The following is a 21,767-nucleotide window of genomic DNA, read 5'->3' as shown; positions in this document are numbered from 1 at the left end:
CTTGATTTGGATCCTAGATCAGTTTCCTTATATTTCAATGGAACTAAGAACAGCTTCTATGTAAGGAGGGTGATGGTACCCACGCAAAGTGTTTACAGCAGTTTTGGCATTACAATAAGTGCTATAAAATAAATGCTAACTCTGTTTGTCAAGACCAGGGACTTACTAAACTGCCCAAGCTGGTCTGAAACTTGTATTGATACTCCTGCCTCAGCTTTTCAAATGCTGAGATTAAAGGTTATCTGGTTAAAATGTAAGTTCCTGGTAAATTAAAGAGGGACAGAAAATCTTTGCCATGCTGAGTCTGATTCTCCCAATCCAGAGTCAGCTTCTCACAAAAACATCCTGTTCCACTCATCTGAGTTTTGTGGTGTCTGATATATAAGGTGTGTGTGTTCATCCCTGGACTCATCCAGACTCTATAAGACTGGCATAGTCCTGATTGGTTTCTGCATTTTTGGTTGCCCCCTTAAAGACTGTCTCACCCACAGAGTGTCAGAGTAAGTTGGAGAATGTGACTGAAGTCACATTCCTCCTTGCATACCAATGGCTGAAGTTCTCCCCCTACCAGCCAATGTTATGATATGATTTGTCTACTCTGCATCTGGGGCCTTGTCCCTTTTCCTTCCCTGGCTCATCAGTTTTTAGTTATGTACACTGGTTCTCTCTAGCCCCTGGCATGTTCTGTCTCCTGTCCCGGAAAGCTGATCTCCAGATCACCTCAGATTTCCAATGAAAGGTCTCCAGATCAAAAAGCCTCCTCTAGCTTTCCTTGTTCAGGATTCTCATATCATCCAGTCCTGGTGACCTGCTTATCTTTCTTTTTTGAGTGTGTGTGTGTGTGTGTGTGTGTGTGTGTGTGTGTGTGTGTGTGTATGTGTGTGTGTGTGTTTATGTATGCACTTGTATGTGTGTGTATGTATATATGTATGGTTGTCAAGTCTGTGTGTTTGTGTAAAAGTGTGTATGTGTATATATGTATATATGTATTTCTGTGTATTTATGTCATTGTCTGTGTACACAAGTATGTGTGTATGTGTGTGTTTCCAGAGAACAATCTTTGTCACTGTTCCTTTGATGCTGTTTCCCTGATGTTTTGGCCTGGAAGTCACTGATTAGACTAGAATGACTGCTACTAGGCCCTAGGGATCCTCCTATCTCTGCTTCTCCAATGCTGGAGTTAATAAACAAGAACCACCATGCTTGGCTATTTTACCATGGTTCTGGGATTGTCTGCACAAGGCTACCTCCTTTAGGAAACAGCCTAGACATACCATCAAGGTATCAGTTCTTGTTCTTTTGAGCAAGGATGGAGATTAATGCAGGGCCTTATAATGCTCGACAAGTGCTCCGCTCTTTAGCTACAGCTCTGATGATTCATCAGAATTCCAACCACAATCCCGACAAGTTTTCTTCTGTGTTTGGCAAACTTATTTTGAAGGGGAGATCGACAGGAGGTTGGGGAAGGAGCCAGAGCTCAACACTCAAGCTGGCCAACAAACACAGTGGTAATTAACCAAGTTCCAAACTGAGACAAGATCTGACTTTCAGGCTTACTATAGAGCTACAGTAATTAACATGCTATAACACTGGTAAAAGAACCAAACCGAAACCTCAAAAATAGACCTACATAATAATTGCAGTCAAGAATTTTGGACGAAGAAACAGAAGCAACACAATGGAGAAATAGTAATCATCTCATTCATCCTCCATGAATCCTGTCAGGGAATCAGTTCTCAGGCCAGGGCTCAAATGGACTGACCTGTCAGCCTCAGTCCAACCCTGTGGCTTTTCTCTCAGTACAGGTGAGAACTTCTAGATCAGGCTTTTTAAGTTCAGTGCTAGAAAACCCACTCTCATGATGGTGTCTTCTCAGTAAGTTATCATAGAACCTAACTTAGAATGAGACATCCCAAACTGTGGAGACTTGGGAAAACGGGGCATTGCTCATCGCCTCTCAAGAACACCTCTGCTGATGGAGAAACCGAGAGCCTGCAAGATGACAGCTCGGGCGAGTTCCAGTGGAGCCTGTAACATGAGGAAGCTCAGGATACAGCCTCCCTCCCCCTAGGCTCCAACTCCCAGGGCCCTCGGTGACGGTGACGCAGATGTATTTCTGCAATAGGAAGAAGCAAGTGGCAGGAAAGAAGAGGTACCAGATGCAGTGAGCACTTCCCACAGCCAAGCGCCACTCAACCTTGCATCTTGTTTCTTCATCTCTTCCGGTGATTATCTAGCTCACACAGTGGGGAGCAGAGGGCTGAGGCAGCATACTCTGTCTGCAGAGAGGAGCACTGGAATGTGTCTGGTAAGGACAGAAAGAAAACCTGGGGCCCTCTTGTAAGACTTGAAATAACAGCCTTGTTACAAGACTAGCTTCCTCATCAATCAGTCAATCAGCCAGATAGCACACTGGTAGTCTTCCTCAAGTGTCCACAATTATATTGTAGCCTTTCTAAAGAAAGTCCCCACTGACTAATGCAAATATTAAAAGCAAACACTTGGGGTGAATTTTAAAAATGATAGGAAAAGAATGCTGTAATCATGGTGTGAGCCAAAACTGCCTGCCGTCTCCTCAACACAGTGGATGACAGCTAGGGAAATGAGCAGACGCTGATTAGGGAAGAGTCGGCTCAATTTCAAGCTTCAGTTCCACAGTAATAAGCCATGATGCGCTCTGAAAATTTTACAACAGAATCAATCTCATTGCACCCAAACTGCCACAAAGCCAGGATCCAAACTCTCTAGAGCTCGACTCAGGCACTGGTATGCCCACCTGGGTCAAATTATCATTCCAGAGAAGAGAGTTCCATAAGCAAGAGAGAAGGGGGCATGTATGTTAAACTACTTCAATGTTAGTCTAACAGAGGGCTTTCTCTATGCCAACAAAAGAAAATGGGTTTGGAGACGTGGGGGAGGGATAGGACATTAGTCCTAGGGACTCAGCTCACCTGCAATGATCCCATCCATCTGCTCCAAGGCAGCTTCCAGCATATGACTCGCGTCAGAAGTCATGGCGCCTTTTATCTGCTTAGTCTCCTCCTGCTGCTACTGAAAATTCAAATACAGAACAAAGGAGAAATTGCAGAAGTTAGGTGTTATACATACAAGACCACGAAAGTGCTTTAGATCCCCCAATATATATTTCCCAGTGTTTAAAAAAAAAAGTAGTTTTTCTGAGGTATAATTGATAAACGAAGAACTAAGTACATTTCACGTGTTCTGTCTGCTGAGTCTGGACACACACAAAGACCTCCCGACACCATGACTACAACAATGGTAGTCGGTATAGCGACTTTAAAGATCCGGTCTTTTGGGGCTGTGGATTTAGCTCAGTGGTAGAGCGCTTGCCTAGGAAGCGCAAGGCCCTGGGTTCGGTCCCCAGCTCCGAAAAAAAGAACCAAAAGAAAAAAAAAAAAAGATCCGGTCATTTGTTTTGGTGCTAAGTGCAGTGAATGAGATAGCTACTTTTCCCACAGATGCTTAAGCTGGAACACTATTTCACTGCACATACAACATACCTTCATTAGGCGTCCAGGCCAGGGCCAGCAAGATAGCTCAGCACAGCCTGCTCTTCCACAGGACCTGGGTTTGGTTCCCAGCACCAACATGGCAGCTTACAACTATCTGTAACTCCTCTGCAGGCACAGCATGCATGGAGCGCACAGACATACGTGCAAGCAAAACACCGATACACATAAAATAAAAATAAATAAAGTCTTTGTTGTTTGCTTTTAATTCCAGGCCAGGGCCAGCAAGTTAGCTTAGCAGGGAAAGAGATTGCTACACAAACCCAATAACCTTAGTTCAATCCCCAGGACCATGTAGAGGTGGAAGGAGAGAATGGAGCCAAAAGTTTTCCTCTGACCTCCACACATATGCTGTGGCATACATACAAAATAATAATGGTAATGGGGATGGGGAAGGAGAAAAATCCTAGAGGTATTTAGTTTCCATTTTCTCCATAGCCTCACCCTCCTGGTAAGAGTACTCTTTCGCCATGAATCTTAAGCATTCAAGTTTGTTATAACAAAGAGCTACCAGTTTACCCAGAACCTCCTATGGCAGCAAGAGTTGTTACAGCTCTCTGTGCTGACAGTCACAGCCCCAGAAGCTCTAACAATCACTGGGGAAGGCCCTACTGTTTTGTACCATATGTGCCTCTTACCTACATACAGTCTTCCCTTGGATGTGTGTGGTCCTGAATGAAATGCTGTCACTGTTGCTTTCCTTTCTTTACCCTACCCAGGAATGTCACGTTTACAAAGACAGAGAGAATGCTGTCCCAAAACACTGACACTATCTTACCTGCTTATCAAACAGCAATCTAGGCTAAATCCCAGGCTCTCCAATTCAAGAATATCTGCTAGGCTGTACAGTCCAGCCACTTCAAATGTTCAATCTCTTTTCTCAGGGCCCATGACTAAGGATGACAGACTTGCCTTATTCTCATCCTCCCCATCCATGACAACTACTACTATCTCTGGATAATTCTGCCTCTTAGAAAGGCACTAAGGCTAAGCTGCCTTCTTGTTGCCTCCTCTCATGTGTCCTGCTTCTCACCTCCCTGGATCTTACAGGTAAGAGGAGGTCTTACAACAGCATTTGTCATCCTAAGAAGATACTGAGCTCATGTCTGTAAGCTGGGAGCAGAGTCATTGTTTGTTTGCTCATTCAGCAAAGCCTACGCATATACCTAATGTGCATCAGTACTTGAAATGACCCAGGCATGGTTCCCACGCCAGAGCATGAAACAGATGGCTCTGAAGGGCTCTGCTTGCTCCCGCTGGGATGTGAAACCCCTGGAGGAAATTAGGCACTACACAGGAGACAGAAGAGTTAAGGAATTTAAGACCACAAAGAACTAGGCTTTGTCCAAGCCCCAGATGTACCATTTACTATTTATTTACTATGTGATCACTGAGACTTAAGAGTTTCCTCAACTGCAAACTGAGGACAAGAGCATCTAACCCACATGACTGGGGTCAGGACGAGAAGGTGAGTGAAGTCACACTGAGTACTCCTTGCATACAGTAAGGTCTGGTTTTGCTGTTTTTCCTTTAAAGTCGGGAAATATCTCTAGACATATCTTTGCCAGACCAGTTCACAGGACAAGATCTGAAGCTAAACTGCTGGGAGCCATGGAGGAAGAAGCCAGCTACACTCAGAGGCTGGTTTCCTTGCAGGAGAAGATGACAAAGTAAGAAGGTCATTCTCCACATGAAGGAAAAACGATATTCCATGACACCAAGGGCCAAGGAAGGCTCAGGCGCAAGGGCATTTAGCTAGGGGCTAGGGAGGGGGATCTGTCTTGAGTCAAGAACCACTGCACAGCAAGAAGTCACTCACAGCAGGGAGCACGGGACCTAACTAGTACTTCAAGGTCCTAGTAGGGGCCACAGACTCTGTAATAAGGGCCATAATCCCCATGAAACAGGAAAGTGGTCTAGGCTGTCCCCAGAATGTGATATCACTGAAGTCTAAGACAGAAGCAAGCTTGGGTCAGGATAGACAGGTAGTAGGGAAAGAGGAGGTAGCAGAAGCAGGCCTTGTTCAGCCACAGGGAACCTCAACTTTGAAATCCTTCCCTCTAGGCTCGAGACCCCATATGAACAACAATGCCACCAACCAGAGCTTCCAGGGACTAAGCCACTACCCAAAGACTATACATGGACTGACCCTGGGTTCCAACCTCATAGGTAGCAAATGATTAGCCTAGTAAGGGCACCAGTGGAAGGGGAAGCCCTTGGTCCTGCCAAGACTGAACCCCCAGTGAACGTGATTGTTGGGGGGAGGGTGGTAATGGGGGGAGGATGGGGAGGGGAAGCCCATCTAGAAAGGGAGGGGTAGGGGTTAGGGGAACATTTGCCTGGAAACCGGGAAGGGGAATAACAATCGAAATGTAAATACTCACATTAATAAAAAAAAGAAAGAAAGAAAGAAAAGAAATCCTTCCCTCTAAAACCATCCCACTGCTCCTAAACAGAAAAATAATTGTATTCTTTCCCATGGCCTTTGGTAACAAGCCTGCCAGGTCAGTCAGGTTTGGGGGCAACCAGCCCCCCCAAACACTCTCAGACCATGTCCTCCTCTGTGAGTTCCACCTGTCAACCTCTAAACTGCTAAGTTTGCTCCATAGCTTTACTCTCAATCTTAGGTCTCAGCTTCAAAGAACCTTCCCAGAGGGGCCTTCTCTGGTCATTGTAAAGTATGTGTGCGTGTGTGTGTGTGTGTGTGTGTGTGTGTGTGTGTGTGTGTGTGTGTGTGTATGAGTGTGATGTATATATGTAAAGTACAGATACAATTCCTAAGGATTTTACTTTATCTATGTGTTCACTTCCTATCCTGCCACTTTTCCAATGAAACAAGGGACTCTGTTAACCCTTAATACCCCTGCTATCTCTGTGCCTTGCAGGGTCCTCATTTACGTGACCCTTATTTGTAAAGAAATACTTGTGGAAAAATAGTGAATCCAGGTAGCCATCATCCCCTGAACTTGCCTTCATCCCCTGAACTCTGCCATACTTGGCACTGGGGAGGTATTGATAACCGCTCCCATGGGCCACATAGTCCATTGGAAGAGGCAAAACTATGAGCGAATACTTATGGCATACTGTGAGGTGCACAGATAGAGGTGGGTAGGCAGCATCACTACGGCTTGACAGATGAATGGGAGCTTTCTCGGAAGGTAAGGAGGAGAATGTTCCTCCAGGCAGAGGGGGTGGTGCATGAGGCAGGGAGGCATGTAAGGACAGGACACCTGTTGGCTAAGGACAAAATAGTCAAAGCCTTCCACAGACTCCCATAAGTGGGGTCTGGGCAATTTAATAAGGAGCCTGGCAATCACTACTTCATGGCTCTGGATACCAGCATATAACAAAACAAACGATCGTAGATGGAAATGGAGTGTAGACTTCTAAGGAAAGAGTTCATATATCAGAAGGAAGACAGGCTCCACAGAGTTGAAGTTGGCCAAGGCTGAGACCTCTGACCAGGGTGTAAACTGATGGGGTCAGCTTGCTGTGAGGCAACTCCCAAGAGCTCATTACATATACCCCACAACAGAGAAGCTTTAGAAGACCAACCTAGAATGTATGCCCAGTGATGAGCTGGTAGTTGGCAAGTAGCAAGCGGGTGGACCCTGCCTGGACACCCACAGGAGCATGAGTCAAAGGTGTATCCTCGACATAGCCCAGGAGCTGCAGCAGTGAGACGGGGAAGCTCTGGGCAGAGCTGATGAGCTCACTTCTAGACCTGCTGGATTGGAGGACACGTGAGTAATGATGGGTTCCTGCCAGCTGTCACAGGGCCACTGTGAGACATCATGGTGTCAGGTGTATAAGAGTCAATATGCCACAGAAGCCTCCTCCCCACTGTGTGAACACAGGGAATCTTACTAAATCAGGCTAGCCATTTCCTTTCTGACTGTTAACAGCCATTCCCCAGCCCCCCCTCCTAAGATAAAGATCATGTTAGCAAAGAATACAAAACAGGGCAACTTCGCCTCAAGAATCTCGGGGCGGGGGGGGGGGGAGGAAAGCTACTTCTCTTGTACTTGTGATATTAAATGTATATGGTTTTCCTATGCAAAATTTTTAATTTTCTATGAACTGCAAGGGGTTCTGTTTCAACTTAATCTTAATATTACAGACCAGGAGGTCGTCTCAGAATACAAGTTGAAGGCTCAGTCCCACAATCTGTCCCCACCCCAGATGCTTGTGAAAAGTTCAGGCCTTTGGGCTCACTAGCTACAAAACAAGGAGTCCACCACCCTTTCCCTATGTTTGATAATGTGCTAGATTGGCTCACAAAACTTAATATTGCACAAAGGGTTAAGTGTGGGGTTAAGTATTCTCACCCTTGGGGCTGGAGAGATGGCTCAATAGTTAAGAGCACTTACTGCCCTTTCAGAAACATGGGTTTAGTAACTCCAGTTCCAGGTTATCCAATGCCTCTTCTGTGCTTGGCAGGCTACTGAATACATATGCACTCACACACACACACATATGCATAAAAAATATACCATCTATACACATACATTTAAAGTTATTTTAACCCTTCAGTCTCTCCTAGTTGGTTCCTTGGTCTCTAGCCTTCCTTCTCTGGGAGTCACACCATGAGCATAAATTTAAATATGACTGGAAAAGATTTATTATAAATAACAAAAGCTAGTCTATACATTCCTCTAGCCTTAGCAATACATCTAAGAGTCATCCTCAAGAGTTTTGGGAGCATTGTTCTAGGAACAAGGGAAAATGATCACATACATCATTCATCAGACAGCATCAGAGGCAAGTGTGTTACCTCACAACAGGCAATGAGAAGCCCTGTGTCTTCCTTGTCTGCTCTGTTCCTCCCCCAAAGGGCGGTGCTGTGTGACAAAACTTTTCCTGGGGAGGTGTAACACATACACATGCACGCATGCACACACATCTACTCATGCTAGATAGGGAACCCATGACAGAATAAAATGCAGATATCGCCAAAGTTCAACCTGGTGCATCAATGAGTTTTACTGTGGTTACTTACAGGAGTATGGGTGAGGGGTTACTTCAGGAGCAGAAATGACTCAAAGGCAGTTACATCACCAAGGCCCATCCCAGCATGGGCAGCAGTTCACAAAAGCTGGGAAACTGGAGCACACTGCAGAACTTGCAGGCAGAACAACAGATTGGAGAGTATCCTTTCTAAGTGACTCTGGTATAAACCTCTGCCAGGCAGCTTGACTTGTTTCTGCTTCTAAGTAGCTGATCTGGTTTCAGTCTTCTTTATAGCTCAACTTGTCTCAGAGTCTTCCTTGCCGCTAGGCTCTGCTTACTCTGGCAGGCAAGAACCTGGTGAATCTGATCAATTTCAGGAACTTCCTGAAGCTGTTTTGAGTTGTTTGCCTTCCTGCTTAAGGAGGTTCTTGCAGGATGGAATGTTTTTAATCTCAGAGGAAACTGTTACATAACACTCCATCCTTTCCTTTAGCTCTTATATTCCTTTTGATTCCTCTTCCACAATAGTCCCTAAGCCTTGGAGGAGGGCCATCTATGGCTAAGAAATAGGCCATCATGTCCCAGTAGCAACCACTGTTCTCAGCTTTACCAGTAGTTACGAGCTGAGCCTAATAGCAACAGTGGCAGGCAACATCACATCCATCTAGAAAAGCCATATAAATTGTTTTCCTAATCTGACCTATAACCTCCCACCTGCAGGTTTTGTTTTAGCTTACAGTACTAGGCTTGAACTCCCTCTTGTGGAAAAGACCTTAAATCCAACTGGAAGGAGTTGGTTGTTATAACAGCCAAGCCACTACTGCATAAACAGGCACATCCTGGCTAACATGTTGGTGTTTTAACACTCAGGGTCCTTGGGCAAGCAGGAATGTTGGTGACAGCTCTCTACCAGCAGCCTGCAAAGCCTCCTCTAACAATGCAAAAGCCAGCCAGAAGGGTGTAAGTTTCCAGTTCATGCCCAGCTTAATTTCTCCATGTAGTCAAAGCATGCACATGTGGTGTCTTCAGCAATTGGATCTTACTGTTTTGTTCTGACAAACCACCACCAACAGCAGTATTAGCTTTTATGATTTGTGGGGCCTCAGGGGCTTTCCTGACCAACAACCCATAGGAAAGTAGCCTACAATCGAGCACTGGGGTTTTGATTCAGGAATCCTATGGCCTCTGGGAGTGTCCTTTTCCACCCATGTACGGTGCCTTTTGGATTTTAACTCTTTAGCCATTGTTTTTAAAACCCATTTTTCCTTTTAATTAACCCAGCCCAGGTAGGATGTAAGAAAGGTGGAAGGACTTTGGTTGTCTCTTCAAGGGCTTTCCAAATCTTCAAGGCTAGTATATCTATATAACAAAACTTTTTCCAGAAGATGGGCAGGGCAAGGTAACTTCTGAACCACACCTAACAAAGATGACCTTGCTGAAAGTCTGCTGTTACCTGTACTCAGCAAGTGTTAGGTGATCCCAGAGGTTCACAAGCATAAGCAAGGTCTAACACAGTACAAAAAAGTTCCATCCATTTGTATCAGCTGATCCTCCGTAGATCAAGGGTGAGCACAAAGCATGGACAGGATGTGCTAACTTTTAGCTCCTGTAATCCTCAGCCATTCTCTGAGCCATTGTGTTTTCATATCCTGGAGCTTTTCCATGAAGCCTCCCTACAGTTCTCTATACCCAATAAACTCAGTGGGCCTGACTTAATTAGCTCCAATCTACCACCCAGGGTCAAAGGGACCCATGGTCTTATTCTCCCTGCTGTACCTGCTGGCACCTTGAGTTGGCACTAAAGCAATTACCTCCCCATTTGCCACACCTAGCTGTTAAGGAAGTTGCCAAGTAGACAAACCATCTCACTTCTTCCATAACCTTCCTTGGAGGGCAATGTACCCTCCTTAGTCTGGGGTATAATAACCCACCCCTGGGTTAGGCTAATCTGCTTCACTTGTATTGTTCTATGGGTATGTGTTCTGGTAACTGTTCCCCAGGCTTTAAAGCCTTCAAGAAGCTCCTTAGCACACAGTTTTGCTTTCTATCCATTTTCCCCCTTAGGAACTCCAGCTAGATTTTGCCATAATTTGTCTTTGAAGAACCCAAACAGACCTCTTTCCCTATTTTACCTTTTGCTTATCTCCTCTAGATTATTCTTTTACATCATGGACAGTCTTTATATGCTGGTCTAAGTCACTGAGACCTGCCAAAGCCTTTCCTACTTTGTAAGATCTTGTCCCACCAAAGAGCTCACCAAAGCCACTAGAACTCCATACCAGCCTCAAGGCTCCTTTAACTCTGTAAACATAGTTCTATCTGACAGACTAAATTTGAACTGGGTTCAAACACAGCTTCTCTTATTCCTAGTTCCCTCAATAGCATCTGCCCTTTCATGGTCCTCAGTTCCTAACACTTATGGGGACCTGAGATGGTGATAACCAAGTGGTCCTAACAGCTTTGATAAGCCAGTCCAACCGGGGATGATTTCCCTCATACACTCTCAGGTTATGTATGCAGCCTTTGCCTTAAGGAGGATGATAATTACATGACTCGGTTTTTCTGCCTCCACAGCAGTTGACTGATTCCATCCACTCCCATGTTCCACAGTCTCAATGGCAGACTCTTCCATTGCTTGTTTAAAAATTTCCCCAGATTCCAGCAGTTCCAAGTGCTGAGTATTTCCGGATCACCCTGGTTTGTATCTGACCATTGTTAAGGCCTCCATTTTTACGTTGGATTACAGAATTCCCCTCTTTTCCTGCTAAAGGCCAGACTCCCGGAGTATCTTCTATTTCTTTTACCATGGTCTCTTCTTCCTCACTCTCTCAATCTTTCCATGGGTTTCAAGTTGTTGGACCCCAGGAAGGACTTTTGAGCATGGATCTAACTTCTACTCTTTTCCTTTCAGTCCTCAAGCCTTAAGAAGTGGCAAGTCAACCCCATCTTGCCTTCTAGTTTATGCAATTTACTTGCCAAATCATAGACTAACGCAGAAGATGCTAGCTCATCTCCCTTTCTTTTTGAAATTGTTCCTTTATACAAACAACTTCCTGATTTTTGCCTTCCATCTCGGCCTCAGATACCTTATTAACTACAAACCACAGAGACCCAGTAACCTCTGCCTCTGCTTGCCAACACTCTTGACCCCTACGCACTAACCTCGAGGACTAAAAGATTTCCTCTAACCTCTAGCTATTTTCAGGGCACCTCATATTCATATGGAAGACCCCACTCATCAAATAGGCCAACCCGAACTACATAAATGAAGACTGCCATCCTTGGGGTCCCTCCCAGACACTCCTAATCCTGACGACTCAGCCTTAGTTGCATGCCTCACTGCCATAAGCAGGAACCATGCAACTGCTGTCACAGCACACTGTCACACTAACACACAACATACAGGAAAGGACAGCTCCATAGATGTTCCCCCACTCAGGCTGCTCAGACTCAGTTGCAGGCTGTTTCCCATAACCAGAACTGTGCACTCACTCCTCCCCAACTCATCTTTGGTTCTGTTGGGACCCTGTCCAGCTGCTAATTACATTGTGTGACAAAACTTTTCCTGTGGAGATAACACACACACACACACACACACACACACACACACACACACACACACACAATCTACTTACCCCTGATTTATCAACTCACAAGAAACCAAACTATAGATACCACCAAAGTCCAACTTGATGAGACAATAACTTTCATTGGAGTTATTTCAGAAGCAGAAATGGCTTAGAGGACAGTTGCATCACCAAGGCCCATCCCAGCACTGGCAACAAGTCACAAAAGCTGGGGAACCTGGAGCACAGTGCTCAGCCTGCAGGCAGCTCAATAGCTCAGAGTGTTCTTTCCAAAGGACTCTGGTATAAACCTCCTCCAGGCAGTTCAGCTAATTTCTGCATCTTCTAGGCAATTGGTCAGGTCTCTGAGTTTTCTTTATAGCTTTTCTCCTCTCTGAGTCTTCTTGACATCTCAGCTAGTCTGAGAGTCTTATTGGCAGCTAGGTTTCCCTGAGGGTCTTCTTTGCAGTTTGGCTCTACTTTCCAGGAGGGCCCTAGAAAATCTGGTCAGTTTCAGGGACTTCCTGAAGCTATTGAGTTATTTATCTTCCTAACTTCAGGAGCTTCCTGCAGGATGGAATGTTTAAGACTAGGAAGAAACTATTAGAAAACAAAAGGTAACATTTCCCTCAACAGTGAGGTTCTCTGGAGATGTGTAGATACTGTATAAAAAGCTCCAGAAGTAATTTGCTGAGGGGTATCTGAGAGAATGAGAGAGAAGACATAAGGCAGTGCTTCCAAATGAGACATCAACTGACAGAGACCAGGAAAGGCCAGAATGCAAGGCCAAAGAGGAAGTTGAGTAGCCTGTAAGCAGATAGTAAGAAATGGAACAAGTAACTTTCCCTAACAATGGGGAAGATATTTGTTTGTTTGTTTTTTATAATTTGGTAGAGTGGCTTACTCATTCTAAAACAGCAACATACTGGATATAACAGACATTGGGAATCAATAAAGGATGTGGTATGGGGACTCTAGCTAAGGAAGGAGAAACAGAACAGAAGGGCACTGCTCCCAACATACCCAAAACAGTGGCCTTAGTTATAATGGGCACAGTTAAATCATATCATCTCAAACTTAACGTGCCCCCCCACCCAACTTGGCCCAGATGAGTATCATGTATCTAACACTAAGAAATAGGTGTATCCTTGATCACAAAGATAAGGCAGGGTGTTCTCTTCAAGAAAGGGCATGGTCCAAGCATCATTTGCCTTTCCCTGCACTCATAGGTCTTTATGAATGACATCTCTGTGAGGATGGCTAAGCCTGCAGGTCCTGCTAAGACAAGACCAGATGAGAAGAAAATGACTCTAGTACCTGTGAAAACAGCCAATGAGGAAAGAACAGTTATGTTCTGGAAAAACAACATGTGATGAGGACAACATGATCTCCCTGGATAGCCTTGAGACTGAACAGGGTACAAAACAAAATGGGAAATGGGCTAGAGTTCCCTGGAACTCTGCTCTTCCAGCCTGGGTAACAGTTGAACCCAGCATCCATTCAGGGGAGGCAAGATCTACACAAGTCCTTACCTAAGGGCCATACAACTTCCATGATGCATTGCTTCATCGTATACACAGTCTCTCCTCACATTGCCAATAAATGATAAAGGAGTTCTATTATATCACAAGAAATTGAAATCTTCCTGTAATACACAGGCCTCCCATAAACCATGCTGTTTGTAAATGGCTATTTTAAGAAATGCATTCTGCTCTCTCTGAGCTTGGGAGACAGCATCTATAAAGGCTAAAAGAGATATCTCTTTGGGAAAGGAAGAAGGAGCTGTTCAAGTGTGGATGAGGAAAAGAAGGAGATGGAAGGAAATCCCTGCCAGCACCTAAATCCTCAACCATATTGTAAAGACCTGCAAACAGGCTGTGCAGCTAGCTACACACGTCAGTTAACACCTAAAACCTGAGGCGGGCAAGATGGTAAAGTGCTTGCTGCACAAGGATGAGGACCTGAGTCCTGATCCTCAGTGCCTACCAGAAAAGAAAACCTGGGTTCAGCAATTCAGGCTTGTAATCCCAGAGATGGATGAGGAAAACAATAGGACCCAGGGGGCTCACTAGCCAGTCTAGCCAATCAGTGAACTCCAAGTGAGAGCCTCTCTAAAATTAGTGGAAGACAGGTTGTAGCAGTAAACACTTTTTCTTCTCTTTTTTTCAGAGCTGGGGACCGAACCCAGGGCCTTGCGCTTGCTAGGCAAGCACTCTACCACTGAGCTAAATCCCCAACCCCGAAGTAAACACTTTTTAATTTCAGCCATCAGGAGGCAGAGGAAGATGGATCTCATAAGTTCAAGGCCAGCCTGGTCTACATAGTATGTCCCAGTTCAGTCAATGCTACAGTGAGTGGCTCTACTTAAAATTAATATATATTTAATTTATATATGCAATATATAAGTTAATAGACTTACATATTTTATATATATATATAATATATAGAATTTAAGTAGAAAGTGACTACTTAAATATCTCTGGTTTCAAGGTGCATTCACAGGTATATAGGTACCTCGCACACATGCACACATGCGTGTGTGCACATGCACACACACACACACACACACACACACACACACACAAGACAGAGAAATAGAAAGAGAAAGACACTGAGAGAAACCTGGGCTCTGCTGAATTGTGGCTGTGGGTCATTATACAACTTATTTAACTTCTCCAAGGCTCCACTGTGTCGTCTTCAAATCCATATAAAATGGCTCTTACTGTTAAGGGCAGAGTAAACAAAGCAGACCTCGAGTAAATACAGGCAACTGAACCCAAACATCTCATCTAGCTGCCCACTAAAACAACACAAGAGTTTACTCTGGAAAACATAATCCATGAGGGCTCAGAATGTAATAGGACTCACAGAGGAAATGCCAGAGTACCAGCTACGTACCAAGCATGGAAAAAGACAGCCCGAAGCTCTGGGAGAGATTTCCGCAGTAACATGAAGCTGAGAACACCAGAGGCATCTGAACACTGTAGGAGGTTTATATAACTGGAGACGAATTTACTTAATTCAATGATAAGAAATGTATAGAAACAAGCAAATAACAAAGAAACGCCACAGAAACAAAAGAAGTCAGAGAAACCACAGTCCCTGTGCTGAAACCCTCATGCTGGTCTCCCTATCCCCAAGACTGCACTGGTGACATGCGCGGGTGGGGGTCACACGGTAGAGCAGGAAGTACAGTAGAACATCCTGCTTGGGGTTTCTATAGAACCCATAAATCACAAGAAAATGATAAACAAGTAAATAAATGAGAGAGGTAACGAAACATGCTATGTTTTAGAGTTTTAGACATGAAAATGAAAAATATTACAAGACTTTCAGTGCCTATTGTGACTATATGGTCTATTGTGACTATATGGTCTATTGTGACTATATGGTAGTGATACAAATTTTAACAATTAGGAGGTTGGGAAGATGACTCAGTCAGAAAGTGGTTGTCATACAAATATGAGACACCTGAGTTCCGATTCCTCAAACCCATGTGAAGAAAGAAATCGAGTGGTGCATGCCTGTAACCACAGCACTGGGGTGACAGAGATAGGAAGACCCCTGGGACTGACTCTCTATCCAGCCAGCTTAGCCTAATGAATGAGCTCCAGACCAATGAGAGATCTTATATCAACTTAAGATGGATGGAACCTGAGGTAACAACACCCAAGACTGTCATCTGGCCTCCACATATACACGTATACACAGACACAGACAGACAGACAGACAGACAGACAGACACACACACACACACACACACACACACACACACATTTAAAACAACTGGGGCTTAAATACCACCTAATAGTTGCCCTGGGTTTGAGCTTCAGAACTGAAAATAAAAATTTGGCAGGGCATAGCAGTGACCACCTTTAATCTTTGCACATGAGAAGCAGAGGCAAGTGGATTTCTGAGTTGAAGACCATTCTGATCTACATAAAGAGTTGAAGGACAGTCAAAGCCACATAATGAGACCTGTTTCAAAAAAAAAAAAAAACTAAAGTAAAAAACACAGAGAAAGCTATGTGGTATGGCTGGCACAGGACCAAAGCTTAATTGATGTGAGCCGCAATTCTTCTTTATACTTTCTCTTCCTTTGTGGGGCAGGAACTTGTTAGCTCATGGATCAGGATTTATCCAACTTGATCTCATTTAATCCTCACAAGGCAGTTATAAACTCTCCCCCATCTATTAGATGAGAAAACAAACAAGGTGACCTACCTAAGAATTCACATTCTTCCTTCCCATTCCTGAGACAGGAACCCATCAAGGGGTTCTGATCACACTGTGACAAGATAGGACTTAGTGAAAGGTTTACTAGAGGGCTTGCTCAGAAAATACAGAGGGAAACCACTGTAAGCACAGGAGAACTAATCAAGAAGAGAAGGTAGTATGGTTAGGAGTGGCTGTAGGAAATACCTTATGTCCTGACCAAAGCCCAGGGTGAAGCCTGTGAAATTTACTGACAGACTGCACTCAGGCCTGAGAGAGAAGCAGGGTTTGACTATGAGGTTCCAACTCCAAGTCCCTGAAAGAACAGGAATAACAAAGTGATACCCAATCGGGATACCTGGATTTCTAGGAAGGTGTGCTAAGAGGCCACCTGGAGCTCTGAGTCTTGGGTTGATGGAGAAGTCTTGAGAGCAGTTTGAGAGTCATCTACAGAGAGATGATATTTAAAGCTATCAAATGAAAGGCTTATGAACTGGCACAGAGGAGGGAAGGAGAGCACCTGGGACACCCCAGAACATTGCAACACAGAGAGAAGATGCAGCCAGGAAGATTCCAGACGAGAAGTAAGGAGAAGCGGGTGTTACCAGAGGCACCTGAGGAGATAGAACAGAATAACCAGGTGTGCCCACGCTACCATGTAAAGCCAAGCAGCATCTTCCCTCCAGACACTGGCCAGTGGTGAGCTCATCTGCTTCTGCAGCCTGGGCTGGCTCTCCATTACCTCACCCAGAGGATTTCAAAAGCTGCCCAACTGCCTCTGGCAGCCCTTACCACTCCCCCTGCACTGAGGACTCACCCACCTTAGGGATCTCAAACTTTGATATTTATCAGGATCTCTTAGACAGCTCACTGAGCTGAGCTTCCCTAGCATAGATAAGGACCTGGACTCTGCTGGGAACTTCCCGGGAGCTCAGCAGCCCACACAAGGTGGAAGGCATGGCTTTTTATGTTTTGGAATCAACCTACTAGGTTGAATGGTTAACTTCCATCAAAACCCTTCGGCCCCATCTCAACTGTTAGTACTGGTGTGATCCTGACCATCTTATATCTCTCCTGCTCTTATGCTCATGACAAGAGCTTTCCTTGTTGACTTTCAACCTTCCTCCCAAGCCAATAGTTTCAGGAAACTGAGCTCTATTCTGCCCACCTAAATGTGATGTATTTCTCCTAACATCTTCCATCCGGCAGGAAAAAGATGATAGCAGTTGTATGCCCAGCCTCTTCCTCTCCATCCCTATTCTGTGTCTGGACTCTGGAGTATCAACTCCTCACCACTCTATAATCAATGGACAAATCTTTACAGATAAAACCAACTCATCTTCAATGTGATAGGTAGTAGGATCCAGTGCTCCACCAGCCGACACCTAACATGAACCCCAACAGATCACAACCTCAGTGTTCCTCACCCCAGTTCAGAGAGACTAGCACTGTTGCCAAGCCAGAAACCTGCAGTCTTCCCTGGGTTTCCCCCTTTTCTCTGTCTGGTGGGCCACCAGATCTGGCAAAGTCTCCTTCCCTGCCCATTCCCAAACTCCCCCCGACCCCCACCATGTTAATACCTCCAGAAACGGCAGTGCCATTTAATTAGCCTTGCAGCCTCAAGCCTATTTTAAAACTCCTTTTGCTCTGTATGAAACAGAAAGTCAAGGCATGGCATTAGAAGTCTTCACTGGAAAAGTAAGGGGTATTCTCACACCCATAGCCCATTTCTCTAGCTGTACTCTAGAGAAAGTGGGTAGACAACATGAAACTTTCAGAAAGTAAAGTCCACAGTCCAAGACGTCAGGCTCCTCTGGCTGTGTGTGAACCCAGGAGGTAAGACTAACCCAGTGTCTTCTTAGCCAAGACCAAAGGAAAGGAGCATTTTCAGGAGAAGGCTAGCAACTGGATTTTACTCATCTCTTGTAATATGTGCTGACACCTTCTCAGATAGAGAAAAAAAAAATCAAAATACTCCAAGAAGTTATTCTCTAAAATCAAACCTGCCCCTTCTGAGTCTCATAAACTCAAAAGCATCCTGAAAACAAGATGTCTCACTCCTGCCACCTGCCAACTAGACTTCTAAGGGTAAGTCCCACTTAAAAGTCTGTACACAATTCTAATCTAATTTTGTGTTTTAATGTGCTTCTGTTTGTGTTTCCTTTAATCCCAACCTTCCCAATACTGCAACTCTTCAATATGACCTCATGATCTGTTGATTCCCAACCACAAAATTATTTCATTGCCACTTTATAACTCTAATTTTACTACTGTTATAAATATTATGGTAAATATCTTATATGCAGGAAATCTGATATGCAACCCTTGTGAAAGTGGGTAATTCAATCCCCAAACCAGTCGTGAACTCCACAGGTTGAGAACTCCTGCTTCAGACACTGTAAATGTAGTCATATATTCGAGATGACAATGCTTACAACTTACTATACAATCTTCCTTCTAAACTATGCCACAACTACATCCCTTTTTCCTTTCACCCTTCTCCCTCTCCTGTCTGTAGGTGGGTTGGGGTTGTAATGTGTGGGTTGGGGAGGTATCTATGCTTGATATATTCACTTGTGTCTGCAGGTAAGGCCACCAACAGGCCGCCAGTGCACACTTCCAACGGCCCAACGATGTTAAATGCTTTCTACTTTCACTCTCCACCTTTTTTTTTTTTCTTTTTCTTTTTTTTTTCGGAGCTGGGGACTGAACCCAGGGCCTTGCGCTTGCTAGGCAAGCGCTCTACCACTGAGCTAAATCCCCAACCCCTTCCACCTTATTTTTTGAGACATGATCTTTTCCTAAACCTGAAATTTGCCGTTATGAGGGGCTATTCCAGCCAGCCATTAAGCTCTCAAAACTCTGGGATTAAGTCATGAAGAGCCATGCCTAGCTTCAGCATAGTATAGCAGATCTGAACTTGGGTCCTCTTGCTTCCACAGAGAGCGTTCTTACCCACTAAGCCTCTCCCAGCCTCCTTCTTTAGGCATAACAATCTGCTGGATGCTTTCTTGTTCATGCAGTTTGATAGCTCAGGTAACAGCATCTTTTCTTCTAAATTTCCCACAGATAATGCTTCTTAGAACCACAAGCTCCAATCCTTTCTACACTCATGTCTCAGCCAGAGAACACGTCTGAAAATAAGTGTGGCTTTCCACACAATGACACCTTCAGATTACCGGAACACAATTTAAAGAAGGAGGTTGAGGCAGGACAGAAAGACAAAGAAACTAACAAACATGGAAGGGTTAAAAAGCCCTCGCTGGAACTTGTTTGGTCAGAGAGATCAACAAAGCTGATAAAAGACCAAATCCCCTGCAGACACTGTATATATCTTCCTACTAAAGACACCTTAAACAAAGAAGTTAAAAGCAGTAAACTAAGCTCACAAGGGGTCTTCTGTTTAACTGTTAGCATTCCTCTCTCTTCCCTGAAGTTAAACAACACACCCAGTAGAAATCACCTTAAATCTCATAAAAACAAACAAACAAACAAAAAAGTCAACAAACGATCTAAGAGAAATAAGTAAGTCAGATCCTATATTTAGTTTTAAACTTTGCTTAATCTATAAGCCCTACTGTACAGCACATCCCTTAAACTAGATAACTCAGAAAGCCACAGAATCAGGCATAGAACCAGTTTAAAGACAGACAGTGGCGGTTCACCATTATACTATAGTCTCACCACTCACTCGGGAGGCAGAGATCGGTGGATCCCTGGTCTACAAAGAGTTTCCAGGCCTGTTACACAGACAAACCCAGTCTTGGAAAACCAAAAGCTGAATGAATGAACGAACAAACAAAGACACTTTAAAGTATGTGAGAGCAGGACCCATGACTTAGGGGTGCATAGTTTGTTACCCATTTCTCCTGCTCTCTAAACACTCATGTGAAAAACGAAAGCCTGTGCTATATCTCTACTTCAGAAATTCTGCTTCACTCTGGCTCATCCTGTGGCCTAGGCAAGGGTCTGCTTTTCTGTGAGTAGAAGACCCTAAGGGGCAAGGTAGCTCTTCTTAGACCACTGACAGCAGCGTGCTAGGCTGTGTCTCCCCACAGAGGGTGATTGGGTCTTCCTTTCCTCCATGCTTAGCTGGTAGATCACATGGTCTAGGAATGTTCCTTCCTGCAGCCATCCTTCAACCTCCTGAGCTGTTCCCTGGTCAAAGCACTGTCTTCAAAATGACTGCCCTTTCTTTCCCAACAGATCTCTCAATCTCCAGCCCCGTCTTCCACTTACTACCATCCAAAATGCCCTATGGCTGCCAGAAGGATGGGTCCCTAGAGTTTGTATAATGTTTGATAGCTTCCAGTCGTACAGGGCATGAAAGAAGGCCTAGGCACCCAGAGACGAGGGCTAGTGTGCCCACAGAACATGCACTGGTCAGACCACATTTGCAGCCCAGTTCTTCTTTTACCAGCTGTGCCTTTAATAATCCTTTAACATTACTCAGCCTCATTTTTGCTACTTAGAAGATGCAGGGGTCATTGTGGGGGTCATAGGAATTCAAACCTGTGCTTGGAAGTTCACAGCCACAGCAGTTTTTCTCCTGCCCACATTTGGTTCCTGCCCTGAGCAACAACCAAGCCAAAGACACCAGCCCATTCCTGCTCTCAGAGGCTTTCTCAGTAAGAGGTGTTTAAGACTCTTGTTCCCTCTCCTCTTCGAACATCCAATGTTCCCATCTTCCTCTCCAAGGACCCGCTCTTACCCTCCATTCCGTACCACCACAGACTTCTCCAGGGCACTTGGCACATTATATGTAGACTTTTGGAGGACTCAGTCTCTTGCCCTAAAGGACAAGACCATGTTTCTGACCTTGGATCTCAGCTCACATGGCTGAGGGAATGAACAGACCAGGTGCCTGCAGAAAGTAGCCTGAGGCTAAAAGGGAAAAATTCCTTCCATTTATGAGCCTGTTGGAACAAGATATCTGCTCCCACACCAGGATGATGGGACAGGCATAGGACAGATATTCCCATGCCTAAAGGGAGAAATGGAACCAAGGAGTGGGTCACAGAACTGCCATCGAGAGGCTCCCAAGGGTGGCAGGTCAAGTTACCGCTGCCTTCTGCTGGAGTCAAGGCCTCTAAGACCATGCCGAGTCCTAAAAGCCCTGAGGTCACATATCCTGACTGGAAAGCAGCATAGTCTATCTACCTGGTCTGAGACAGTCCCCCAGAGCTACAGACAACCCAAGGACAGAGCCACAGGCATTGAATTTCCTGAAGAGAACACAGCAAGGCATTCTCTTGTGACAGAGGAGTCAAAGTGGGACAGAGGTATGAAGAGATGTTGTCCTTGGTGGATGATATCTGGGTCTAGTAAGAATAAAAAGAGACTGCCACACCTCAGGGAGTCTAAGAAAAGCTGAGGAGAAAATAAAAGAATGCTACTCAAAGTAAAGAAGCTTGCTGCACTTGGCCAGACCTAATCACATCCCCAGTAAGTCCTCACAACAAACACTAGGCCTTTATAGCATCAAAAACAGTTTTGTTTGCTGTTT

The 21,767-nt window shown here is 44.7% G+C and overlaps 1 protein-coding gene across 9 annotated transcripts in view; it reads right to left on the bottom strand.

Annotated features, from left to right (window-relative positions):
- The window catches only part of Ppfibp2 (PPFIB scaffold protein 2), a 149,714-nt gene that overhangs the window by 105,456 nt on the left and 22,491 nt on the right, over positions 1–21,767 (bottom strand). For 6 of the 9 annotated variants that reach the window (NM_001100582.1, XM_087559481.1, XM_087559483.1 and 3 more), the window contains 1 exon segment: positions 2,952–3,051. In NM_001100582.1, coding sequence (NP_001094052.1) covers positions 2,952–3,015 — 64 coding nt within the window. In that variant the 5' untranslated portion in view covers positions 3,016–3,051. 9 annotated transcript variants of the gene reach the window in all.

This window comes from Rattus norvegicus, chromosome 1 (assembly GCF_021556685.1).
Source record: "Rattus norvegicus strain SHRSP/BbbUtx chromosome 1, alternate assembly SHRSP_T2T, whole genome shotgun sequence".
Classification (NCBI taxonomy): domain Eukaryota; kingdom Metazoa; phylum Chordata; class Mammalia; order Rodentia; family Muridae; genus Rattus; species Rattus norvegicus.
This window is presented reverse-complemented; position numbering and strand designations above follow the sequence as displayed.